Source organism: Athene cunicularia (genome assembly GCF_003259725.1).
Source record: "Athene cunicularia isolate RWA chromosome 7 unlocalized genomic scaffold, athCun1 chr7_part1, whole genome shotgun sequence".
Taxonomy (NCBI): Eukaryota; Metazoa; Chordata; class Aves; order Strigiformes; family Strigidae; genus Athene; species Athene cunicularia.
The window spans coordinates 967,585-991,525 of record NW_020799107.1 but is presented as its reverse complement, the minus strand read 5'-3'; the positions used below and the strand labels follow the sequence as shown (position 1 = coordinate 991,525).

The window sequence follows — 23,941 nt, the reverse complement described above, 5'->3', positions numbered from 1 at the left end:
GTGAGAGAAGAACTGAGGGAAAAAAAGATCAAGAATATCATCAGAAATATGTAAAGCTGCTTTAACAGCTGGTGAGCTACTATCAGTGACCTCTGTGTCATACATAGGTTAGCTTTGATATCTTGGGCATGTTCATGTATTGCTATCGATACAGAACAGAATTTTTATGCTACAGCTTTTATTACGGAATTGTGCTGGACTCCTGAACTGCTCGCTGCAGTTATCATAGAGTTCTGTGTAAATGTCACCTCCTGCATCAACTTCACATGGGGTAAAAAGCTGACTCCTAGAAAAGATTAGACCTGCCTCAAGTTTCACTGCCTCTAGAAAAAACTTAAGGCTTATTTATTTACACCATCTTCCCCAAGAAAAAAAACCAAAACTGCTAGGCAGTTCTTTTAAATAAATTATATTCAGAATTCATAAAGTGCTCAGTTATAATAATAATGACTGCTATTGTAAAGTGTCTAGAGCCAAGAAAAAAAGGGTCTAATGAGTATTTTAGCTAATTAATTAAAGAAAATGTGAAATAAAGTCAAAAGCAGCGCATTACTGAGAGCAGATCTGTCCTGCTTTTTACCTTACTGATAGTGCTTGGTCATGTTTCCAATCATTTATAGTATTTCCTACATTCGATATCCCTGTGTTTGTCAGTTGAGTCATAGTAAATCAAATAATTAAGAATTATGAAAATTAAGTCACCCCTCGATGTAAAGCTGTGCATCCCAGGAGATCAGCTGCATCTACAGACGCTTCTTTTTCAAGTAATAAAGAAACAGCATCAATGTGCCCATATGCCACTGCAAGCATTAGAGGGGTTCTAGAAAAAAACAAAAACAAACTGGTCACAGCTTTAAAACTACATATGACTTGCCGCTGCTAACTTACAGGAATAGAGAAATCAGGAAGCCCTCCATTTCTCTCTGTTCCTACCCACCATACTCATCTATATAACACCCAAGCGAAGACCTCTTGTATGAAATTATTAAGATGTTTAACAACCAACTACCATGACTGAAATGGAAACAAGCTCATTTGTAAGCAGTTTACAGAGCAACATCATTCAAGACAATCACCTACAATTATTGTCACCTCCAGCCACAGATCAGCTTTACAATACCCACGAGTCAATGAACCTCCCTGCTAGTTACCAAGATGACAATCACCCAAAGAATTTCTTTTGCAAATGCTGGCAATTACTTAAAGTGGATGAAGGGACATAAGGAAACTATTCAAGCCAAAATCTAGACTAATATATCTTCCATTTTTTTCTGAAAGCTATATATTCTCCTTCTATTCTTAGATAAGGCTAATACCATTTAAAATTATATGTACAGTCAGATATGTTCCAGGCACCCCAAACGAACTTTTTAAACCATTCACATTTTCACTTCAAAAATGTCCTTTATTCTCCCTCTATAACTCATTTAACGAGAAGTAAAATTTTTGTAGGAACATCTCAGATGCATGTGTCACCTCAAATAAACATACCATTTCACTGCACCAGTCTAATACACCAAGTAAACCCTGAAATAGCAACGTTTAGAAAGAAAAAGACTCTCTATAGAAACATCTCAGAAGCTTGTTAGTTTTTACTGAATCTGGCCCTTAGCATCTATGAAGAACTGTTTAAAGTATGAAGCAGAGGCTAAGATTAATGTATAATCCTTTACACATGGCTTAGATCAACTGAATGTGTACTTTATAACCTCTGCCAAATTCTATGAGGCGAAGTGCAGGAAATACGGTATTTCAAATAAATGACTTTGTGAGAAATCTGAGATATTATTTGAATCACAGAGCTGAAAAAAAATTTGTGAAGAAAACTTACTGTCCTTTGGCATCTGTCACATCAGGGTTGTCTGCAACTTCTAGCAACAACCGTAAACAAGGTGTATGGCCATTAATGACTACAAAGAAAAAAAGTATGTTTAATCAAAACATGTTTCATTTCGGATACCTTTCCATTGTAATGCTTATGGACAAGAAGTTTCCTTACAAACAAGGAAAATATTCCACAGTTTAAGAAATTAATATTCCCACAATTTTCATTTAACTTGTGCTGATGAAATGGTGAGCTGTTCTTTCCCTGACCTCAGTAAGACAAGGATTAGTTCTCTCACATACAAAAATCCCAAATGAATAAAACAGAAATCGTGATTTTCACTACTGAGATGATTTCTACTAAACCAGACAGCATTTCAAAACCCCTCAGTCCAAGCAGGCAGACAAGGCTTTCTGCGACCACATTTGGAACACAGTAGGAACTACATTGGCAAGGCTCATTAATTTTGCGTGCACTGTACAAGCAAGTTCTTCAGTGCTGCTATGAAAAAAGAAGCATCTGCAAAGAATGACCAGTGATAAAAATGTCATACGCATAACAGCACATAACACCAGAGACTAAAGTTCCCAGTGGGTTTCTCCATTTTTTCTCTTTTAACATTATTGGAAGCCACAGCTAGTTCTCAAAAACAGCGTTTGCTTTTTAAACTGTAACCACGGCTGTTGGAAAACAGCTCTGAGTCACTACATTTTGCATGGCCTGACACTGGAAACTCATCTGTATGTCAGCTGGTTTAAAGGCTTCAGCCTTTCATGGGATGAAGAGAACAGTATTTTCTTATTTGAAAAACAATAATTCCTGTACTCGGTAGATATAGATTGTGTTCTTATTACAGCAAATCATGCATTCACACAGCCTACACCCTGTGGGCTGAGGCAAAACCCTTGGACACCACCTATGTCACATCATTCTGGCAGAGAAGCAGGCACACATCATCACATTTAAATCACTCATCCAAAAATACTCTTAGTTGCTCTAGCCAGAAAAATAAAATACATTTTTAGTTATTTACCACTAACTAATGCCTTATACATAACATGTAAACAGTTCTGCAGGGCTGATGAGTCACTGGCTCAGGGAAAAAAAAAATATATAAATCTGTTCTTCCTCCCAGCAGGAGGAAGAGAAATCATAACTTGTTCACAACGACATCTGAAAAGGATTTTGGCAAATGAGTTTTAGAACAGATACTCCAAGAAACTCTTAGGAGCTGACCCAGTGATTGCGAGGCATCTCGCAGACCCTGCAGGGAACATTAGTTTTGCCAGCAGAGCTACAACACTAACACTAGGGGAACATTTGCAACAGATTTCCCAAACTAACCAGAGGAAAGACTGGTGGTAATAAAATTATACAGGGAACATATGATTTCGGCTAAGGAAATTCTCCATATTATGAGGCCAGAGGAAGTCTATTTCCTGAGGGGGACAGACAGAAAAAAGAAATACCTCATCAGGTGATTTCTCTGCTAAAGTTACAAATCCCTTTACTGAAGGGAGCTCTGCAGAATCCTGCAATCTAACCCCCCACTTCTGGTGTCCTTAACTGTTGTGTTCAGAACTGTGCTTGTGTAATTAGAAGGAATGAAGGCAAACACGTTTAAGGGGATGGGCACACATGCCTTTTGGTTCCTTTCCAGTGCACAGTATTGCATATGCAAGTAGTCACTTTTGTGTGTGCAAACTCGCATTGTCACTCAAGGGATTAAATCAGCAAGAATTCTCGAAATATGCCAATTTGATTTCTCGAAATATGCCAATTTACCTCTTACACTTGCACTGCAAGAAAAAAACGCTGAATACTGCAGTGGCACCACGCAGAGTTGCCGATAGGTGACATCATTCTTTGCTAAAACTCTCCTAAGCAAAACGTATTGTTATGAAACACCATAATAAAAATCATCAGATGACAAGTGGCTTTTTATAATAATTGGAGACAGAAGCTTTACTCCAGAGGTAATTTCCACAGAACTCTGCAGAGCTCTTGAGTGTCTTAATGGATATTTACCCAAAGTGCACTTATCTCACAATTGAAAGCCTCCAAATTCATGACAGTGATAAATTTCCTTTACTAAGAATTCAGATATTCGGTCTGTCTGTGCCGTATTTTCCCTTCTGCTTAAGGTACATGTTCTCTTCAGGGTCTCATTCCTGTGTGTAGGATTTTCTTGCCTTTTTTTTTTTTTTAAATACATACCTAACTTATTTTGCCTCACTGCAGATTAAAGAACATTTTGCTTGTATCCCTGGAATGTATTTTTCTTTTTAATATGAGAAGCAAAGAAGTATCACAGATCAGAAAAGGCTACAACGAATCTTCCTACTCATTTTACATGGAAGGCACTCATACTGCAGCGATGGGGGAAATTAAAAAATAAGTTAAAACAGGGGAAAAAAAAAACCCACAACACAATCAGAATTTGTATGAAGGTACAAAATGTATGTATTAAAATAATTATACTGAACAAATTACTAAGTTCTACTCAACAGATTTATTCAACAAATTCATTTCTTAAGTCAGAGCCACTAACAAAAATATAGCTATGTCACTACAACCAAATTTTTAAATTAAAGCAAAATCATTGCTATAGTGATGATGTACCAAAGTCACACCTTGTTTGTCATCAGACCTCCAGCTATCTTTGAAGTGACTACAGGAAAGCTCTTGATCAACACAAGTCCAGTTTTGTGGTGGCACTGATCTTTATTTAAATTAAGCCAACAGTTTTAACAGGTTGAGGATCAGCTGGACTTAATATTTTGTGTTTTTATCAAAAACAACTAAAACCCCCTCTCACTGAATTATGGTCTCAAACTTGTGATATGTAAACTCTGGTAGCACACCTCTATACGATTAATTTATTGTTGGGAGTAATGTTCTCAGTTCTGATGCAAAATTTAAGAAGGCAGAAAGCATTTTCTAGTATGCTGTGAAGATCTATTACATGCATTTTCTTCAGTACTGCAAACAAACTTGTAATAGTCTATTTGACCTTATGTTTCTAGGTTGCACTTGCATGATCACACGCAGAGAATAAACTGGTATTAGAGGATGTATATGCATTTTAATCTAAGCAAGATTAAAAGATAAACAGAAAGACAATTAAATCCGGCCCTGAAAATAATTGTTATCCAATGAGGTATTAATTTCACTTCCCACTAGAGGTCACTGCTATGCTGTACTGAACCCCTCGATGAACAGCCAGAGGAGCAACGTTCCCTTTGGCATCTCCGTGTATTTGTCTGACAGGTACATATTAAATAATAGCCTTTACATAAATGGCAAATTCTACACATTCCAGTTAATTACGAACTTTGCATAATTAGCACTCAACACATAAAGAATGAAGGACACTCCCAGCAAGAGCAAGTTCACAAGTCAGCTCAGAAGAAGAATAATGTCTGAAAGGGGGTGAATTTCTGTAGTGTTGCCAGTGCAGAAGGTTGAAAGCTTTGAACACCAGGATAATTTCAACACCAATCAGAGCCTACCTGTATTTTCAACCTTTCTTCCACTGGAGAAACAGTGAGGCAACTGTTCTCTCTTCCCCTGATTTTTTGGCTGAGGAACCACTAAGAGAAGGTGTCACAGGGGAAACACCAGGTATCTTAAAGAATAGGTGGCAATAGAGAGGTATGTTAAAGTGGAGGCAAGGAGGGAAGGGCAGAGCAGGAGTGCTGTGGAAAAATATGGGATTCTGTGTGAGGGAGGACTGAACCATAGGGACAGAGGAAAAAAGACCAAGGAAATGAAAGAGAAAGGGTTAACTGTAGGACCTCAGCTAACAAGCAGTAGTCCTCAATACAGGTCAAAATCTCCTGCTGTTCAGAAGAAATGTGCATAGGGATAAAGGTAACTGCTTCTGTGTTGTAGGGTGTGTACCACAAGTGCAATGTAAGCACGCACTCACCTGAAGCGTGGAGGGGGGTCCTTTTGGTGACATTGTCTTTTACAGTGACAGAAGCACCCTGGCTGATGAGAGCTTCCACGCACTCTGCATGTCCTTTAAACGCAGCCAGGTCCAAAGCTGTACGTCCCTTCTCATCCTTAATGTCCAGGTCTACCAGAGACTGGAGAAGTACCTCCAGGGCTTGATGATGACCATTATAGGCCTTGAAACATGAAAAGTGTCATGTAAAGAACACAACTTTTTTCTTTCAAAGATTTTCACATAAAACATGAATAAAACCCAACATTGTCACAGTCTCCTAAACACAGTAGAAATCACACAGTTTTCTTGATTCCTTAGGACTCTCTTCAACTTAAAAGTGTTTTCCCAAATTACACTGTAGCCAAGAAACTAAAAAATTCTTGATTTGGTTGAATTGTTGATTTGGTTTAACCTTCTAATACAACCCAAGGTGAGGAAATTCAGGCAATAATTTGCCAATTCAGCACAGGAAAATCAACGATTCATTTCTCACATTCTACAGTATCTTCAAGGGAAATGTTTGCTTCAAAAACTAGATTCACTACAGTGATGCTGGTCGGAGGTCGCATGGACTATCACCTAACCGGGTGCTAAATTCAAGATATCTGCTGGTCTCCAACTAAATGAAAGCAATTCTCAAAACACATTTTTGTGCAAATACAAACACAAACTTGACCTGCTGTTTATAGCTGCTGCTTCATGAAGTATTCCTGCCAATAGGATCATTTGGTAGAACAACTATAGTGGACAAGTAGATGCGCTTCCAGACCTACATTTGGGCCAACAGCACAAACACAGGTAACACTGCAAAAACCCAGTGGATAGCTCCAGAAACCAGAAACATTTCATTCAGCTTTGCACAGACTGCCCTCCTCTCCTTACTTTCAGACTCACAGAAAACATCCTTTTTATTTATAGGTGAACACATAATTAGTATTACCAGAGTTGAAGCAATTAATGAAAACAGAAGAGAAATGCAAACATGAAGGAACCAACAAGCCACTGAATTTCAAGGTTAAGTAGTGGTGGCAGCAGCTTGCTCCTAGTGACCATTAAAAGTTCAAAAGAACAGGAGAGAGCAGATAACAGTTGTTTCCCTGTTAGACCAAGAAGACTACTTAAGAAAAGCAGAAAGGCAAAGGCAGAGAAAGAAAAGCAAAGAGAGATTAGGGCACGGGGAAACCATATCAGAAAATACTCTGATGCAGTTGTCAGGTTTTCTTCAAGGCAATTTTACATAGAAAACAACTAGCAACAACCTGACATTTGACACAATATGAGGTATCTATGCTGAAGATGCCATGAAGACTGTATACCCCATCTTCTCCTTGACAGGATAATACAGTTGACTTTTTCTTCCCGTTGGTTTGCTTGTGCAGTCATTTACTCAACCATGACCATAATCATGCACTAAAGCCCCAGCAAATGCCAGGTCAGTATTTTGTTGGCTGTTAATCCACCCCTTGTTCCTAAATCCTGGTTACACTGTAGGGTCAAATGTCTGTGTGCAGAGGCCTTGGCCCCTGCGCCATTATCAGCCATTTAACAAGGCTTCATGGCTTGGTGTAGGTTGCTGGCTTTCTGGATCCACATGTGGAGAGATTCGTGTGGACACTGCTAGACCAGGGAAAGGATGGCCACAGGCACCCCAGTACATGGGAGAGTTTGAAACAAATGTCAGAGGCACTCCTGGACAGCTGCAATTGAAGTGTGAAATAGTGATGTTTTAGGTAAGGTTTTTAATTTTTAGGCTGTGGGTTTGGGGTGTCCACAGCGAATGAATTGATGTTAAGCAGCAACAGATACAAGAGGGAGAACCGCTGGCAGTGTCCATGCAAGGATTCTGCCCAAGAGGGACCAGAGAGGAAATGAGTTTGCTGTTTGGCCAGCTGCAGGGCAAGGCCCTTCCCAGCACAGCAATTCATGTTGGTGGTAATGCTGGCTGTAACTCCTCTCTGGGCTTTAGAGTAACACTCTCCTTCCTGCAATATTCAAACTGCAGAAAGAAAAGATGGGAAGAAGAGTTCCGTGACAAACCTAGCCTTTTAACCCAACTGCTTTGGCTCTTGTTCCCTCAGATTACTCATGGATAATTCAAACATCAGGCCAAAAGCTGTTCTGGCTGACTGGTAAGCAGAGATATACGATCAATACAGAATTAAAACTTGCCCCTATTTTCAAGTAAACAAGTTCTTTTCCTTTCCAGGGGAGGACATCTTCATAGTGAGGTTGGATATTCAGGGAAGAGCCACTCTGTGAAAGATGTCTGAGGAGAGGCTAAGCGAGCTGGAATGGTTCAGCCTCAAAAAGAAATGGCTCAGGGAGGGTCTAACCAATGTATATAAATGCCTGATGGGGGAGCAAAGAAGACAGAGCCAAACTCCTCTCAGGGGTGCTCAGCGACAAGACAAGAGGCAAAGGGCCCGAATTTAAGCATTTAATGAAAAAAACAAAACCAAAACAAAACATTTTTACTGTGATGGTGATCAGACACTGGAATAGATTTCCTGGAGGCTGTGAACTCTCCATGCTTGGAGATACTCAAAATGTGATGGGGCACAGCCCTGAGAAAACCTGCTCTAGCTTTTAGCACGGAGGTGGGACTAGCTGTTCTATAGACTCTACTATTCTGTGATTCCCACATGAAAACTGGGAAGAGAGATCATGAATCTTGAGCTCTTGGGAAAGGGGAGCTATTGTGATCTATGAGGCCACATGTGCTGGATCCCGTCCTGATAGTGCAGCTTCCATGGCACGCTCCCAGGGCTCTGCTGGGGTTTAATCATGCTTTCCCACACCTTGCTGTGTACCGGTTAGTTTCTGGCACTCTGCACATCTCCAGGAGAACCACAGAGTATCCCATTCCATGATCAAATCCATAGGCACGAGTTCCAGCCCCAAATTTATAAGCTAGTTATAAATAAAAGTTGCAACTTTCCATGTAATTTCACTTCAGTGTCTGTGTCGTCAGTAAGAACCAAGAGCTTCAACTGCCAAAAACTTAATTAATTATTCCAGCCCAGACGCTGTTTTTGTTAGGCCTACATCCCTTCCCAGCTTTTTCAAAACAAGTCTATGATTCAACTTGCTTCAAGCACAGAGATTAAGGAATTATTCTAGGAGATATGATCAAAGACTTTACACGTCTCATACTTACAGCTAAATGTAAAGGACTTTTCGTAGTCGCAGAATCAGATTCCTCAAACATGTTGTTAGTTTTTTCCAGAAGCTGAAAATCAAAACAAAATAAAACAAAAAAGAGTCTTAAAACATTTTTGCATGAGACAGGATAAGTTCTCATGGACATCAGCAGACAAAGATATATTTTGTCCTCAGATGTCCGCAGTGTATACTGAAGGACTGTGAGGAATAAATATTTCACAACCTTTTCTGTAAAGTATTTTCAAGTTTTTTTCCACAGGGTAAAGTTATACAACTAATTTAAAAGCTTGTTATGAACATCCTTATCCTGATTAATTAGTTTCCTTGAAATCATAGGGCCTACTTGGGTGAGAAAGGAACCCTCAGAAGGAAGGACTTGTGGAGTAGAGCCCTCAGTAAGCTTATATTGGAAAAAGTGCAGTTTCATGGTTACACAGGTAACGCATAGGCAAGCCATGTCTGATACAGTGCTTCGGATAATTCTGACATATAATTAGTGCTGCGTGTAATTATAACTGAGCTATGAGTCATTCACAGTCATTTTTATAATTTATCAAAGTAGAACCTGCTCCTATAATGACAGTCTTCCGAAATGCATCACATCCTTGAACTCTTACAAACATCTAATAACATGCATTGCACTTTTATATGATCCTCTTCAAGGGATCCCAAAGCATTTTAAGGCTTCAAAACCAGTTGAAATTTCTGTCCAAGCAGAAGAAGTAACTATGGATTAGCACCACTCTGCAATAGCACATGAACCCTGACAACTTATCCAACTGAGACTGCAAAGAAAATCATAGTGTCTTAACAACAATATTGACAAATCAACATTTCTTGTGTAGCACTGTCTACGTGCATGGCCTTTTACTTAATAACTACTCAGAGAGTTACTCTACAAATACTTTTGTGACTGGAAAATAGAATATTACAGAAAATTAGTAGTAGGAAACCATTAAAATGAAAGAAAAGCATGACAGGCAACTACAACTGACTTGTAATGTTTCTAAGGTTACAAGTCAGTTTTTCACACAGTTTTTTTGAGGGTTTTTGTTTGGTTGTTTGTTTAGGATTTTTTTGAGTAAGGAATTAATGAAAAGACTGAAAAAGTGGAAGTTTTTGTGACAATCTGGACAATTCTAGCGTATGAAAACATGGAAGACTCTCCAAAGAGACCACTGAAAGCCTACAGCAGGCTTGCCTACGCTGCAAGATGATGGATGGCACATCCTAAACTCTGACATATGCCTGAACTTTTGGTGTAACAAATTAGACTTTAATAGAGCTATATCAAGGATAAATTTATACAAAAATAAAATTAAAATACAAGCTAGAATTAATAATGCATAAGGTGTCACAAATCTCTTATTAAACCAGGACACTAATCTGAATCCTATGAAAAAGCTAGAAAATTAAGCAGTAATTTTGTTTAGTTGTATATTTTGTGCCTAGTAAAACGTCAGGACTGGGAAAGAAAAGTGTGTTGAAGCAAATACCACTTATAAGCAAGTGGGTGTGTGTATTAACTGGTAATACAGATTTTAACACTTCCCTGAAGCTAAGGCGGAGAAAAAAAAAAATCAAGTCCCACACCAGTTTTTCAGTAGGTTTGGGGCAGAGTTAGGAAACACATTTGGTCTTACCATGTGGAGCCACCTCCAGTTTAAAATATTGTTCTTCTCTTATATAAAAGATAGCTATAAACAGGATGAAGCAGTAGCCAGCTCTGAATCCATGAATACATTCTGATTTTCTCTACTGAGTAAACAAACTAAAAGATTCCACCAAACAAACCCAAGCACTAAGACTGTTTCTCGGTTTGCCTAATACTGGTCTGTACTCTGAGTCCATAAGGCCAGCACAGCAGACTAATTTAATCACTTTTAATTACATTTATCATCATCTGTTGAAATGCCACAATCAAAATCTTAACAAAGAAATACTTCCCTTAACCTGTCAGAAGGCTCCAAAAGTCTCCTGGCACAAGGCAGATAATTGCCTTTCGAGTAGATGAAAAAAAATCACACAGAAAATTGACAAAATTAAGGCTCTAAAGGAACAAACTGTGGGATTGGAGAGCACCTCACAAAAGGCATCTCCGTGGCTTAGAGTTAAAGCAGCTTTGGCTGACGCAGACTAGACTTAATGAGCTTATTACTCCTCAGGCTGAACATCTCCATCATAAAGTCAAGCATAAACAAGAATTTGATGGTAAAACTGGTAGTGTTCGGATACATAGCCATACAGTGCAAGAAGATAAATTATAAATGAGAGCAGGAAGAGGAAGATTAAAGACACAGTGCTAATAATTTTTTAATATGCCTTGTCAAGCACTGCTTTATAACAGTTAAAACTAAGTCACCTGAAGGATAAACATCATATGCAACCATGCAATTCTCCAGTTTCACCAGTGTTTCTATGGTTTAAGAATGTGTTGATAGTAAGTTCCATGTATTTGTAATAACACATAAACCAGTGTGTCCTTGGGGGGCTCTAGCTCCATAATGCTTCCATCTTAGAGCGTACTTTAAGAACCTACCCACAGTTGCCTCTGTTTTTAAAAAGGTGAATCGCTTGAATTTGCACTGACAGCCATGGAAGCTTAAATCCACAGACCACGCAGAGCAATCCAAGCGTGTCTGCTGTGCTGTGACACATACCTGCCTGCCAGAACCTGGCCAGTGCTTTTCACTGAAGACAGTCAAGTAAGCATCAATTACTAACAGCTTATGGTTACTGGTGGCTGACTGGAGAATGTCCCATCATATCTCATTTCTAATTTCTTGTGCCATTGAAATGATGTCTTTCAGCCGATTGCATTTCTATATATTGATTGCAGATTTTAAGCAGATGTCAGAATTGTGCAGAGACACTGCAAGTGAAATTGATGGCACCCTTCCCTCTGGTTAGGTTCCAACCTTTTAGAAGGTAAGGATACCCATACTCTCCTCCTTCTGCCTCTTGGAAATTCCCAGCATGACTCCATCACTTCCCATAACAGTGCTATTTAATACTTTCTTTTGTAAAGTCGTCTTCATGCTCTGAAACAGGAACTTGAATGCTTTGGGACTGAGATGCAGACAAATTAAGATAAAACATGTCAATTTTTCAGTTCTATTGTTACAAACTAACAGCACTACAAGGCTGCTATTATAAACTGTCTTCTCTCCCCCAGCTCTGTATGAAGATGAATAACTTTTACAGTTCTCACTATTTTATTTGTACAGTAAGGGTATTTACAGGCATAAGAGGATTTACTGCTTGATTTTATTCTGTGGTTATAATAAAGGATTATAAGGCAGGATATGGTGTGAGGGTTTTTTTTCCCCCTCCATTATTTTTTTCTGACTCAGATATGCCAGTTAATGAGTCAGGGTACTTTATATGATTGTCCTTATAGACTATAATATATTTCAAAAATCAGCTCTGGTTTAAAAAAAAAAAAAAACAACAAACAAGCTGCTTCATGGAGCATCTCGGTAATTTAAAATTACCATTAGTCAGAAAAGGAGATAACACTTTCATCACACATAAAAGGTTTAAGCTACACTTTTAAAAGGAAGATGTCAGAAGAAATTTCAAACCATAGACACTGTAACAATGGGTGCTATCTCAAATCCTAAAAACGAACAGAACGCTTGATTCTGTAAAAGCCATCATGCACCCACACCTCTAGGCATTGCCATTTTAGCACACTACTGGTAGTTATGTCAAAGGTTTGAGCTAACTACCCCTGAAGTTAAAGTGGCTTTTCTTTGAGAGTTTTACTATTTTAATGAGTAAGGCAACTTGTACATTCCAACACGCATACTTCCAGCACTGTTAATGAACTTCTTCAGTTTGGCCCTATTAATATTAATCGTAAAATGGCAAAACATTAGATTGCATGTGTAAAATCTATAAATGGCCTTTACTCTGAAAGGTTCTTAAGCAAACAGCGTTCAGAAATTTTCACACATGTGAAGAACTGATCAATAGGCAATTAAGACAAAAGAAAGGGTTGAACATTGCTCTTCTGCCATAATTACACAGCAATGTAGCTTATCACTTACAAGGTCATTAAGAAGTGGCGATTACTAACAATTTTTAATGTCACTTTCATAACTAAATAAAAGTATATCAGCTAGGATATCATTTTTAATCTCATCTTTCCTGATAAATTTCAATAGATATTTGTCTCTACTGGGAGAAAACATACCAGCAGCAGCTTCTTTTAAATAAAGGCTTTTCCAACAAGTAGCAAGCACAAGATTGAAGAGTGTCATCAGTTTTTTCAGATTAACCTCTGTACTACTTTATACCAAGGAATCACATTTTTAAATCTCTGAATTATTCTTGATTGAATAATTCAAAGGTGAAGAGGTACAAACATATCCTTGAGGGGGACAAGCGATCCTATAAGATCTTTCCATATTTGTAAATACAAATGATCAAATTATTTCAATTTGATCAGGTCAAAACCAATATACATCCTTAACCCAGTGTCTGATATGTTTCCCAAAATCAGGCTTTAAAAATCGTATTAATCACTATTTTCATCAGTTTCACTCATGTGCACAGATTATGGGTGAAGTTAAAATAACATAAGCAAGAAGCTGTTTCACAAGAGTTTAAGTAGACTGAGTCTGAAGAAATTTATTAGTAGGTCCATGCAACTCTTCCAGTACGAAGTTTAAATATCCAATACCTACCAGAACATTCACGGCCATGCAAACAGGACACTTACCTGGCATATAAGAGAACAACGTTCAAGTCTTTAAACATATCTAAATCTCAAAATTCAAGCAGACCTCCAGGCCACTGGCTGTTCTCATGTAGGTCACTAAATCTTCTGTTGGAGCTCATCAACTTCATACAAAATCATTTCATATTAAGCCATACAGGTGCCATACTCAGTGGGTTATGCAGAAGATTCTCACCCAGCGAGTACTCTATGAAGCAGGACAGCTCCAAATGAGAGTGAGAGATCCTACCCAGTACCAGCCAGCATAATATGTTGGACACTTCCCAAGATGTAGAAATCCAATTTCTTTGTCAGTCAGGGCAGAGATTTGAACCTGGAACTTTCACACTCCAATCATGTATATCATCTTCCTTTCTGGTGAGAAATTCTATGTCAAAGGTACTGTAAAGCCTCATACTTTGATTTAAGGACCCTCTTACCCAGTAAAAGTTTCACAAAATTTCCTACACTTGTGTAAAAGGTATAGGAAGGCTTTTAGTTAGAGAAATTATTATCCTTAAAAACTTTCCTCTTTAGCTAGAAAATTTGAGCACTGATGAAAAACAGCGACAGTCAATTTAAAAAATGTGCATTTCAATTGTATTTTTGCTACTCTCCTCTCATTTGTGTCCCTACTGTAAAATACACACAAGTGCTTTTTAAATTCAGACTCACTTGAAGATGTGGAATTTACATTTCTTCTCTGAACTGCTTTGAAATTAGCCACAAACTTTCAGAAAACAGACAAGTGTTGGTTCCATTTCACATTACCAAATGCAAAGCTACTTTAACATCCAGAAAAACGTCATGCTAGTCAGGTACGTGCACTTGACTCACAGCTCCTAAGACTGACTGAGGAAAAGCAACAGAGTTCCTAGCAAAGCTTGAGCCTGTAAGCAACAGCAAGAAGGAAATCCGATGGAAATGAAAGCAGCACACATGCAGTTGTTTGAAGCACATGGCATGCTAGTTAAGGGTTGTGATTCTTCTTCCTCAGGCTTTATCAGAGTGAATACAAGGATTTGCAAAATACTTAAATAAAAATGAAAATACACAACATGCAATCGTTTTTCATTTACTCACTATATCCAATGGAGTTTTGCTTCCAATCTAATTAAAAATGTCAATTAGAATAATTAAAGACATAAGTATTCAAGTAACAGTAATCTGCAAGTGTTTCTTGTTTTTTCGTTTGGTTTGGTTTTTCCTGTAGAATAAACTGCATTGCAAGCAGTGCATGAACAGAATCATAAACCAAGACCTGATCCTGCCTGCACCCATCCCTGCACTGTTCACCCTGGGATGAAACACTCCTGAAGCAATATGACTACTGCCTGCTGTCAGACAGCTCCCGTGAATAGACACCAGTTTCATTGCTTCGTAAGGGATGAGGGGAGAGAGCAAAATAATGAGAATGTTTAGATCAATCTACTCCATTGACAGAATACAGATATACAGACACAAAATACACACACTGTGGGGGACTTTGCCTAATGAAATTAGATTGCTTTGAAAGCCTACAAAAACCAACAAACCAGTGATAGTTTCTTTTTCAAAGTGTTCATGCAGGCAAACATCTTGCCTTGTATAAATAAGAATGATTACACCCCTAAAATTCCAGTGGCCACAGCTCACTCTGAGCTATACGGTCTAATGCAATGCCATAAGCCATGATCAAATGCTCTTTTTCATTGGATTCAGTAGATTTGAGGGAGCAGATATACTTCACACATTTAAACACCACACACACAGCTACACAGACAGGTATTTAAGGCAACAGCAGAAGTCCGTGACCTCTTTCCAAACTCAAGAAAAAATGTCTCCTTCAGTTCTGCAATGGCCTTGTTATTCTCTGTCAGAAGTCAGCAGACATAAGTGCCTTGCTTTTCCACTCAAGGAAAATAAAAATATAAACTAAAAAAAGAAAATCTGTCAGAGAGACAGAAAATAAACCCCAGAGATGCTAGGCAATACTCCTATCCCTACAAGCCAAAGTGCCAGCAGGGTGCCAGAGCACATGGTAAATTCCTGCACTCGTTGAGTTCACAAGTAGCATTAGCTTTCTAGAAAACATTTTTTAGGATTAAAATTATCTAGTTTCCAAAACACAAAATCAAAGCCAAAATGCACTGCTATAAGCTAACATATACGAGTATATCTAGGATATACAGGCTCCTATTGATCATTTAATCACTGGGTACCTATCACACTAATGCTGACATCAAACCTTAAGTAATTAAATCAATCTACCATGATTTGGGGACTTCTAGGACTGACAGACAAATTAGGTTTATTAAAGTTATCTTCAAGCATTAAGTTCCCAAGTTCTTTTCCTTTTTAGAACCACCTGAGTTAATGACTTTGCACTTCTCCACCAAAAGACAAACTTCCATGTAGGAAAAGCACTCATAGACACAGATACAAAGTCATTCACCACACGAAATGCCATGACCACACGGAACACTATCACAGCTGGTTTCAGACAAAACATTCCCTTTAAGAAATGGGGCATTGGTCGTGGAGAGGGACAGGCATTTATAAGGAGAAAACCCAGAAAGTAAAGATTTGGGTCAGAAGGAGGCCTAGGGGGCTGCTGCTGGACAAGCATCCAAGCCAGATCCCCATGTGGCAAAAGGCTTTTGAACACCTATCCCAACCACATTTGTGATTCACTCATCACTAATTACCAGTGTCCTGCTCTCAGATGGATCAATGAACAAATTCTTGTTAAGAGACACATATAATTAGTAGCAGCCACATCAAAGATTTATGTGGTCTCTGATTTCAGTTTTTCCACAGGTTAAGGAAGCAAATATTGGAAGGCACGGCTTAAGGCTTAACTATTTTCCAGTGGCAACAGCCTGTCTAATTAAAGGCATTTTTTTTATCTTCAAATCCAACCTCTCCTTTCACGGCATGGTCATTTTGGCCTCCCGCTAGCAAGAAATCTCCCTCTGCCCCTTCTCCCTGACACAGACAGCTGTGCACATTGCCTTGTTGCAGGCAGGCAGACTGAGATCTGCCTTTCCTTTCGGATGCTGTTTTCGGTTAAACCATACTTCCTCCCAGCCTCAATTTCTATTAGCCAAAGACTGAATTTCATTTGCTGATGGAATAAAAAAAAAAAAAAAAAAAAAACAAAAAAAAAAACACAAACATCAAGTCTTACAGTCAGAGAAGAGATTTCACTACAGGAGACAGGCGTTTAATTCTGTTTGCCCTAACACTGCACAGAAACCTATTTTTACCAGCACAAAGTGCTTAACTGGCTCTCCAGATAGAATTTTAATATGAAATTACAATTTCAATTTCACTCTTTTCACATCACTAAGGATTTTGTGATAAGAGATCATTTCAATGAAAAAAAAACACCATATTTTTCTTTTTTTTTCCAAAGCAGTTTGGTGATGTGATCAGCTCTAAAATACCAGCCAGCGATCGTGACCGATATCCCTGACTACGGAACACCAAAGAAGTCAGTCCCAATCTTAACAAACGTGAGGTTATTTTTAGAAGTAGGGAAGCAGATGGGAGTTTCAGTTGCTTGCGAGCACACATGCCCACCATTCAGCCTTTATGAATGGCTTCTTACAGATGGAGAAAGAATTCAAGAATCTGCTTCCACTCTCCTCTTTTTAGCAACATCACATCATCCATTGCAGGGTAACTACCCCACTAATATCCCAGACAACCTAAAGGTCCTCCAGGAAAAAAAGCTTCTGTCATTGAGCTCTGTGGTTGAACACATAAACACACATTCTGTTTGTTTGGCTCAAAGGATATGACATTTTCACTCTTAATCCTTATTTCTCCTAATACCTTTCCTCCACCCACAAAGCAATTTTGCTAAATTCTGGCCAAGGTATTAGGCTCACAGTAAACGTGGAAGTCAAAAAAATGAAAATATATTTTCATAGATAAACCTGCCTTTCCTAAACTGTACTCAAATGTGTAAATATTTTGTAATGCTGAGGACCTATGGTGCTTGAAGCACAGATCAGATCCCTCAGGGAAGGAAACTCTACTGGATACTACATTTTCTTCTTCCAAAGTTTTTTTTTTAAAATGACCATCTATTTAGAAATAAGCTATTTTAGATACCTGCTATAAAAACTAGGAGGGAGAGGGGAAGAAAAAATTAATCTTGCAAGGTCTTTTATAAACTTGACATATTCTGGAACACTGAAATAATTCCCTAACATTTTGTCAAATTTTGATATTAGGCATGTAGAGAAATATTAGTAACCATTACTCATAAAATCAAGCTTATTGTTGCACCCACTTTGCCTTACTTTTGATCAGAATTAAAGCTTCATATTTTATATGTACTCTTTCCTCTAACAGTTTTATGCCCATAAAGAACTGTCGTCTTCTAGGGAAGATAATTCCTAGATACATTCATCTATGAACTATCAATAATAAACCAAAAATATTTACCCAAGGGATAAAACAGTAAAATAAGAGTTAATCTGGCACTGAAAAATGATGTTGTTATTTCAATAATCCTGACTGAAAGTCTATTCTTCAGGATGGAAGGGACTGGAAATATTTTAGGAGTATTATGTCAGGGTTCCTAGGATACAAATTAGTGGTTCAAAGTTAGCACTTTTAAGAAAGACATCAATCTATCTTTGTTATTGCACATGTGAAACCAAAATTTAAAATCTCCTTGCCTATCTACAGACATAATTACGTTGGAATTAGGGCTGCAGGGCTCCCACTGTTCCTTGAGTAAGAGCAAACAAAAGTGTTGTGAATCTTACTTTTCCTTTTCATTAGAACTGAAGACAAGAAAAATGAAAAAAATATATTTCCAAGATACACCAACAAAACTAGCCAAGTACTCCTCAGACACAGCCAGCTGTCCTTGCGTACCTACTCTACACTAATCCACCAAGGGAGCCTCCAGCATTAACTGGAATTGGCAGCTGCCTCCGCTGTTACTGAGGAGAGCCCAGGGCGGCTCAGAAGAGAGAAATGAGGCACATGGCGTTGCTGATTTTCTGGCTTCCATTAGATAAACAGAGGCTTGAGGACTAAGATGGCATTTGATGACTTACTGTTCTCTTTGCTATGCTGTGTGGAAAAGAAGGTTTCTAGATAAAAGTCATGCCTAGAAGCAATTAAACCTTAGTGGATGCTTCATTCAACTATGAATAACTAGAGCAGTCAATGTACTGTGGTTAATAGCTACCAGAAATAAAGATCATGGTTCATGACAAAGTTCTTGTCATAGGTCCACCACAGAGAACACAACAAACTGTGACCAAGCTAACAGTCAGCCTCACAAAGCAGCGAGGCTCCTTTCCATCTCCACCAGATTAATTCTTATGGCAGCTTTTACACACAGACTATAGACAGCCATGAACCACAACTCTACCAAAACCAACTTGATTGCATTACAGGATAGTGATGTCCATAGATGACACTAATTTACCAAATGAAGCACAGGAATCAACAATTGTCTTATCACCTGGGAGTCTCATATTGGAATATGTAGATAAACCTAGGTGCAATAATTATTTTCATTTTATGCCCACAGCACAATTACCTTCCAGCCACTCAAGACTTTAGTCCTGACCATTTTGCCATCCTGAATCCAAGCAATGCAAAAAAAATCATCGTAAAGGTGGTGCTCACATCTATTAGTCACTGTTATGAAATATAAGTTATTACACTCCAGCCTCAGTGACTCCTTACAGCTAAGGGACAAGTGCTCACATGAAAAAAACAGAATCTCCTTCTCCTGACAGTAGGTGCAAAGATGACAAGTCCTGGTCCTTCTGTTGACTGAGCACACATACTTTCCAGTACATTTAGCTTTTGTATTTAAGAAAGAAAACAAGACGTCTGTCAACCCCTGAAAACCAATGGAAAAATTCCAGTCCTCACAAAACTTTCAGGGTAGACTCCTTAGCACACAACAGCGGCCCTTTGCATGCAATAGGCTGAAATTTGTAGCAATTTTCTTTGACTGCTGCACATAGAATAGCTGTATGACTACAACTCTGCAAATGATGCTTGACCTTAGGTTTGTATACTGCAGCTAGTCACAAATATGGGAAGACTGACATGGAAAAACATTGAATTTCTCTGTCCAAATATAGAACACTTGCTGCACAGCTGTCTCTAGCCCACAGTTTGCATTTCACCCTCCAAAATTAAAATAAAATCCAACACCTCTGATATGCATTCCCAGCTCTTCCTTTTGTCTGGCAAGCCTAAGCAACACTAGGATTTAATAGCAGCTTACTGTCTGCAACTGATATGTTGCCAGAAAACATGCACAGCAACAAGCAAAAGAAAAGACAGGGGACCTTGCTGCGTGCTAGTGGTGCACAGGGACTACGATATGAAAGCTGAAAGAATTCCCCAGTGAAGATGCCATTGCAGAAATCTCTGCTCGGGCAAGTCATGCAAGAATCTGGTGATAAGACACGGGTAAGGTTGCAATACACATTGCTGTGGCCAGACAAGCGTAGGCTTGTACACATCACAGAGGAGTCTACTCTATATATACACCCTTCAAATACCAAGCACATTAGCTTTTGTTCCAAAAGGGCTGCAGGCTCAGCAGAAGACCCCTCCATCCCCACGTGCAGAGCCACAAGAGATCAGCTCTAGGAAAAGGCTCAACACAAGGAAAGGCCAAACTCGCTGCCACAAGCAACAAAGGAGCAATAATATTTAACTGTCCTAGATACACATGCTTGCAGGTGGGAGCTAAAAAGGCTTAACATCCCACCTGAAATTCTGGCCCAGGGCTGCCCTGTGTAATTACAGGTCACGGTTTCCTAGCTGTTGTGACCCTGACGTAGGCCAGCTGCAATATTTCTCCTGTGGCAGCAGCTGACAGCGCTGGTAAAGGCGGTGTGAAAGCAGCATGTGCTGTGCAGAGCTCCTTTTCAATAATTAAGTACTTTGACTCTTCAACAAAGAAAGAAAGAACCAAACAACGTAAAACACTAAACAGCACACAGTGTCCTTACTAAAGCCTGAATATCTATGCAATTTTCTTACTACAGCTTTTTTTTTTAAATCAATTAGAGCCTACATATATGTGACACAATAATGATGGATCGCCCTGTATATAAAGCGGATCAGTTAACATCCATCTTCATGACACATTTTTACAAGTCACAAACTTCTATAAATCTGTACTTATACATCTCCCAAATCTACGTTTCAACTAAAAATGTTTGGCTTCTTATGAGATACAATTTCTAATCATTCAAGGGCAGGATATTAAAAACCAACGACGACAATAAAAAGCCCAGTGACATTGCATACAAGGTTAATCTTGACTATGGTAACTTTATCAATGCTGCTATTGTTTCAGCAGAGAAAAAACAGGCACTGCAGGTATGCAGCTGACAAAAGCCATTTACTCTCTCAGTTTGCAAGTCAGATAATGTGCCAGCTGCAGAAGGCACATACACCATCATGTACTGGGAACTATCCCTTACTACTGGCACCTACACACACACACTGAGAATATTCTGATCACAGTTAAAAACAATTTGAGCACACATAGACTCCACTCAAAGACAACATTTAACCACCAGCTTATTGAACAAGGACTGGATTATCAAGATTAACACGTTTTTAAGATACAACTGGTTACATATATTTCAGTTAACTGCTCTGTATTGCAGGTTTTCACAGATTTGTGAATATCCAAAGAATTCAAATAGTAACCGTCAGGGCATTTCATAATACTAGCATATATACATATACATATATACATATATCAGCAGTTAAGAGTTCTCCAAAACTGTCTGAGCACTCACCAGTTCCAAACACTGCCGGTGCCCATAGGCAGCAGCATAATGCACAGTGTTGTACCCCTCTTTGTCTTGGATGGACGGATTGGCATCATTTTGTAGAAGAAACTCTAGACACCTGTGGACAATTCACTTGTTTAAATGAGATCTCACAGTATTTAACAGACATCTCTCACTGGAACTAGGAGCAGTGCTGAAAACTGGCAGTTAATTCTGTATTTCTAGCTGCACCTCAAATCACTTACAAGTTTCTCTCTTTCTCACCAAGAGCTCCCCAAATTCACCATTTTTTAAACAGAAAATTCCTACTCGTCTTTGAAGATCTTCATAAACAACAATCTTCAAGCCAACCTTTGCTACTCTAGATCACATCATTTTCTATTACAAAGCCTGAAAAAACCCTACACACTCTGTGTACACACATGTACACACCATGATGTAAACAGCCTAGAATTGTTACTACTGTGCGTAAAAACTCTTAGATCAAACCACTGGCCTCCAAACATGCACAGTGGCAAGCTGAAAAGTAAAAACTTAACTGAGTTAATTTCCTGGCATGTATGTACATAAATATATTTGCTTCTTTGTTGGCTAATTTTTTTTTAAATCATGTGTTTTTCAAAGGATCCCTTATGCTCTTTATAGTGCCTACCACTTTTTCTTATACCATCAAGAAATCATCATTTTGTTATTAGCACTTTCTTCCATAGCTTGTAATCTGTAATGAATGTAAGGCTGTCATATGAAAAAGGGGATTTTTAAAACAAAAAAATCATTACACAGCTAGATGAAAATATCAATCTAAGTAAATAGAGGAATCCATTGGCTACTTCTTTTTGCAACATACATGCTCAGTGAAAAGAATTAAAATAAGACAGTGCATGATACTAAAGAATTATTAAATTACTGAAGCAGTACATTTTCATTTAAGAAACAGCAACAAGCACAGAAACAGAAATATTAGGTAATATATGCACGGAGAAGAGCACAGAGCTTTTTCCTTTGGGTTAGCCCTCATTAAAGCCAAGCATTTGTTTAGCAGAGCAATGAATGAGCAAAAGCAGGGGGTAGATTGCAGCCCAAAGCAGTGGCATTCTCCAGAAATGGAGTCTAACTGCTTTATTGACACCAAACTTACAATGCAGCTTCTTTTTCCTTCATCTCACTGGCTCTTTCAAGTTCTTCAGCATTTTCATGGGAGTTACCTAAAATATTCTTTCTTCTTAGCACAGAGGACAGAAAAATGCAACTTTTTTTCAAAATATTATACCAGTGATTTTGACGCAATCTGCCACCCATCCCCAATCTCCTCTTCAAGGAGTTGACCTCCTCCAGCCAACAATAAGAATTATACAAGTTAAATGTGTGTACTTCATGGGTCTGCAGCTAGTAATCTTTTTTTTTTTTTTTTAAAAAAAAAAAAAAAAAAAAAAAAAAAAAAAAAGACAGCATGGTAGTTTATCGTCCCACCAGTCAATGTCTGAAAAAAAACCACAGAAAATTCTGGTTTCTATCAGAAACAGTTTGATCATCACTTTCTAGAATCACTCCATTTCTCCCACAGCAATGCTATGCATTTTGTTTCCTTTGCAGAGAGGAACTCAGGATTACCGCAGCTTGCTTCTTCCTTCAGTAACCTGCTAGTTCTTCTCTAGCATTTAGGATTTAGAGAAACTTTAATCACTGATACTAAATCAGTCTATATTGAATCTGGGTTGCTGACTCTCATCACTTTCTGTGAAATATCCGGCCAACACTGCGTGGATCTCCTGGTCAGTTCCTCTGGATTCTTCAAAATGCCCAACATGTCTTCATATTCCTGCACACCCAGATCATGTTTGGCACCTCTGCTTCCCAGCTGGATAGATGGCAGACTATGATTTGTGATCCTACAATCGTGAGCTTGTGATTATGATCTTTCTTGGCCACCAAGGCTAACACAGTTGTTTACAAACTGCCATCATCATGGATTAGTAGCTTGAAAGGTTTGAAGGACGGTTGATAATTTCACTCCCAGTATAACATTAATTCCTGACTGGGTTCTGCACAATGCAGAACACTACATTCTTTCTTTAATATGCAATTTCCCATTTGTAACTGTCAAGATTTGACATTCTTCCTGTGGGTGCTAGAAATAATGGGCTGTTCTACAAACCCAGGGTCTGTCTGATGTCCACTGACTCAGTAAAAAACTTACTTATTAATAAAATAACTCCCCTGAATATTAACATTGTAAGCTCATAGACAGTACTCACACACTATGCTGAAGTCCTACCTGCATCTGCTTTCAGTTAACTACAAATCAGTGAGACCCCAAAATAAGATTCCCTGAAGAGAGTAAGTGAGGATCTTGAGAAACAGTACGTACTCAGAAACTGCAACCATCTATTTAATGAAAATGCTGTTGTGATTTCCATTGCAGGAAAGGGACCAGAAGCACATTTACCAAAGTAGTTGAAACAACAGGGCAACCTCACTGCACCAAGACTTCCCCC

At 38.6% G+C, this 23,941-nt stretch overlaps 1 protein-coding gene across 8 annotated transcripts in view; it reads right to left on the bottom strand.

Moving 5' to 3' along the window:
- Positions 1-23,941, bottom strand: part of ANKRD44 (ankyrin repeat domain 44) — a 142,095-nt gene that overhangs the window by 14,992 nt on the left and 103,162 nt on the right. For 4 of the 8 annotated variants that reach the window (XM_026852325.1, XM_026852326.1, XM_026852330.1 and 1 more), the window contains exons 15-19: positions 21,453-21,564; positions 8,935-9,006; positions 5,757-5,958; positions 1,832-1,910; positions 703-820 (exon numbers count right to left, since the gene is read on the bottom strand). In XM_026852325.1, coding sequence (XP_026708126.1) covers positions 703-820; positions 1,832-1,910; positions 5,757-5,958; positions 8,935-9,006; positions 21,453-21,564 — 583 coding nt within the window. Of the gene's footprint in view, positions 1-702; positions 821-1,831; positions 1,911-5,756; positions 5,959-8,934; positions 9,007-21,452; positions 21,565-22,584; positions 22,669-23,941 lie in introns of all 8 variants that reach the window. The other 4 variants (XM_026852323.1, XM_026852327.1, XM_026852328.1 and 1 more) reach the window with 2 other exon arrangements.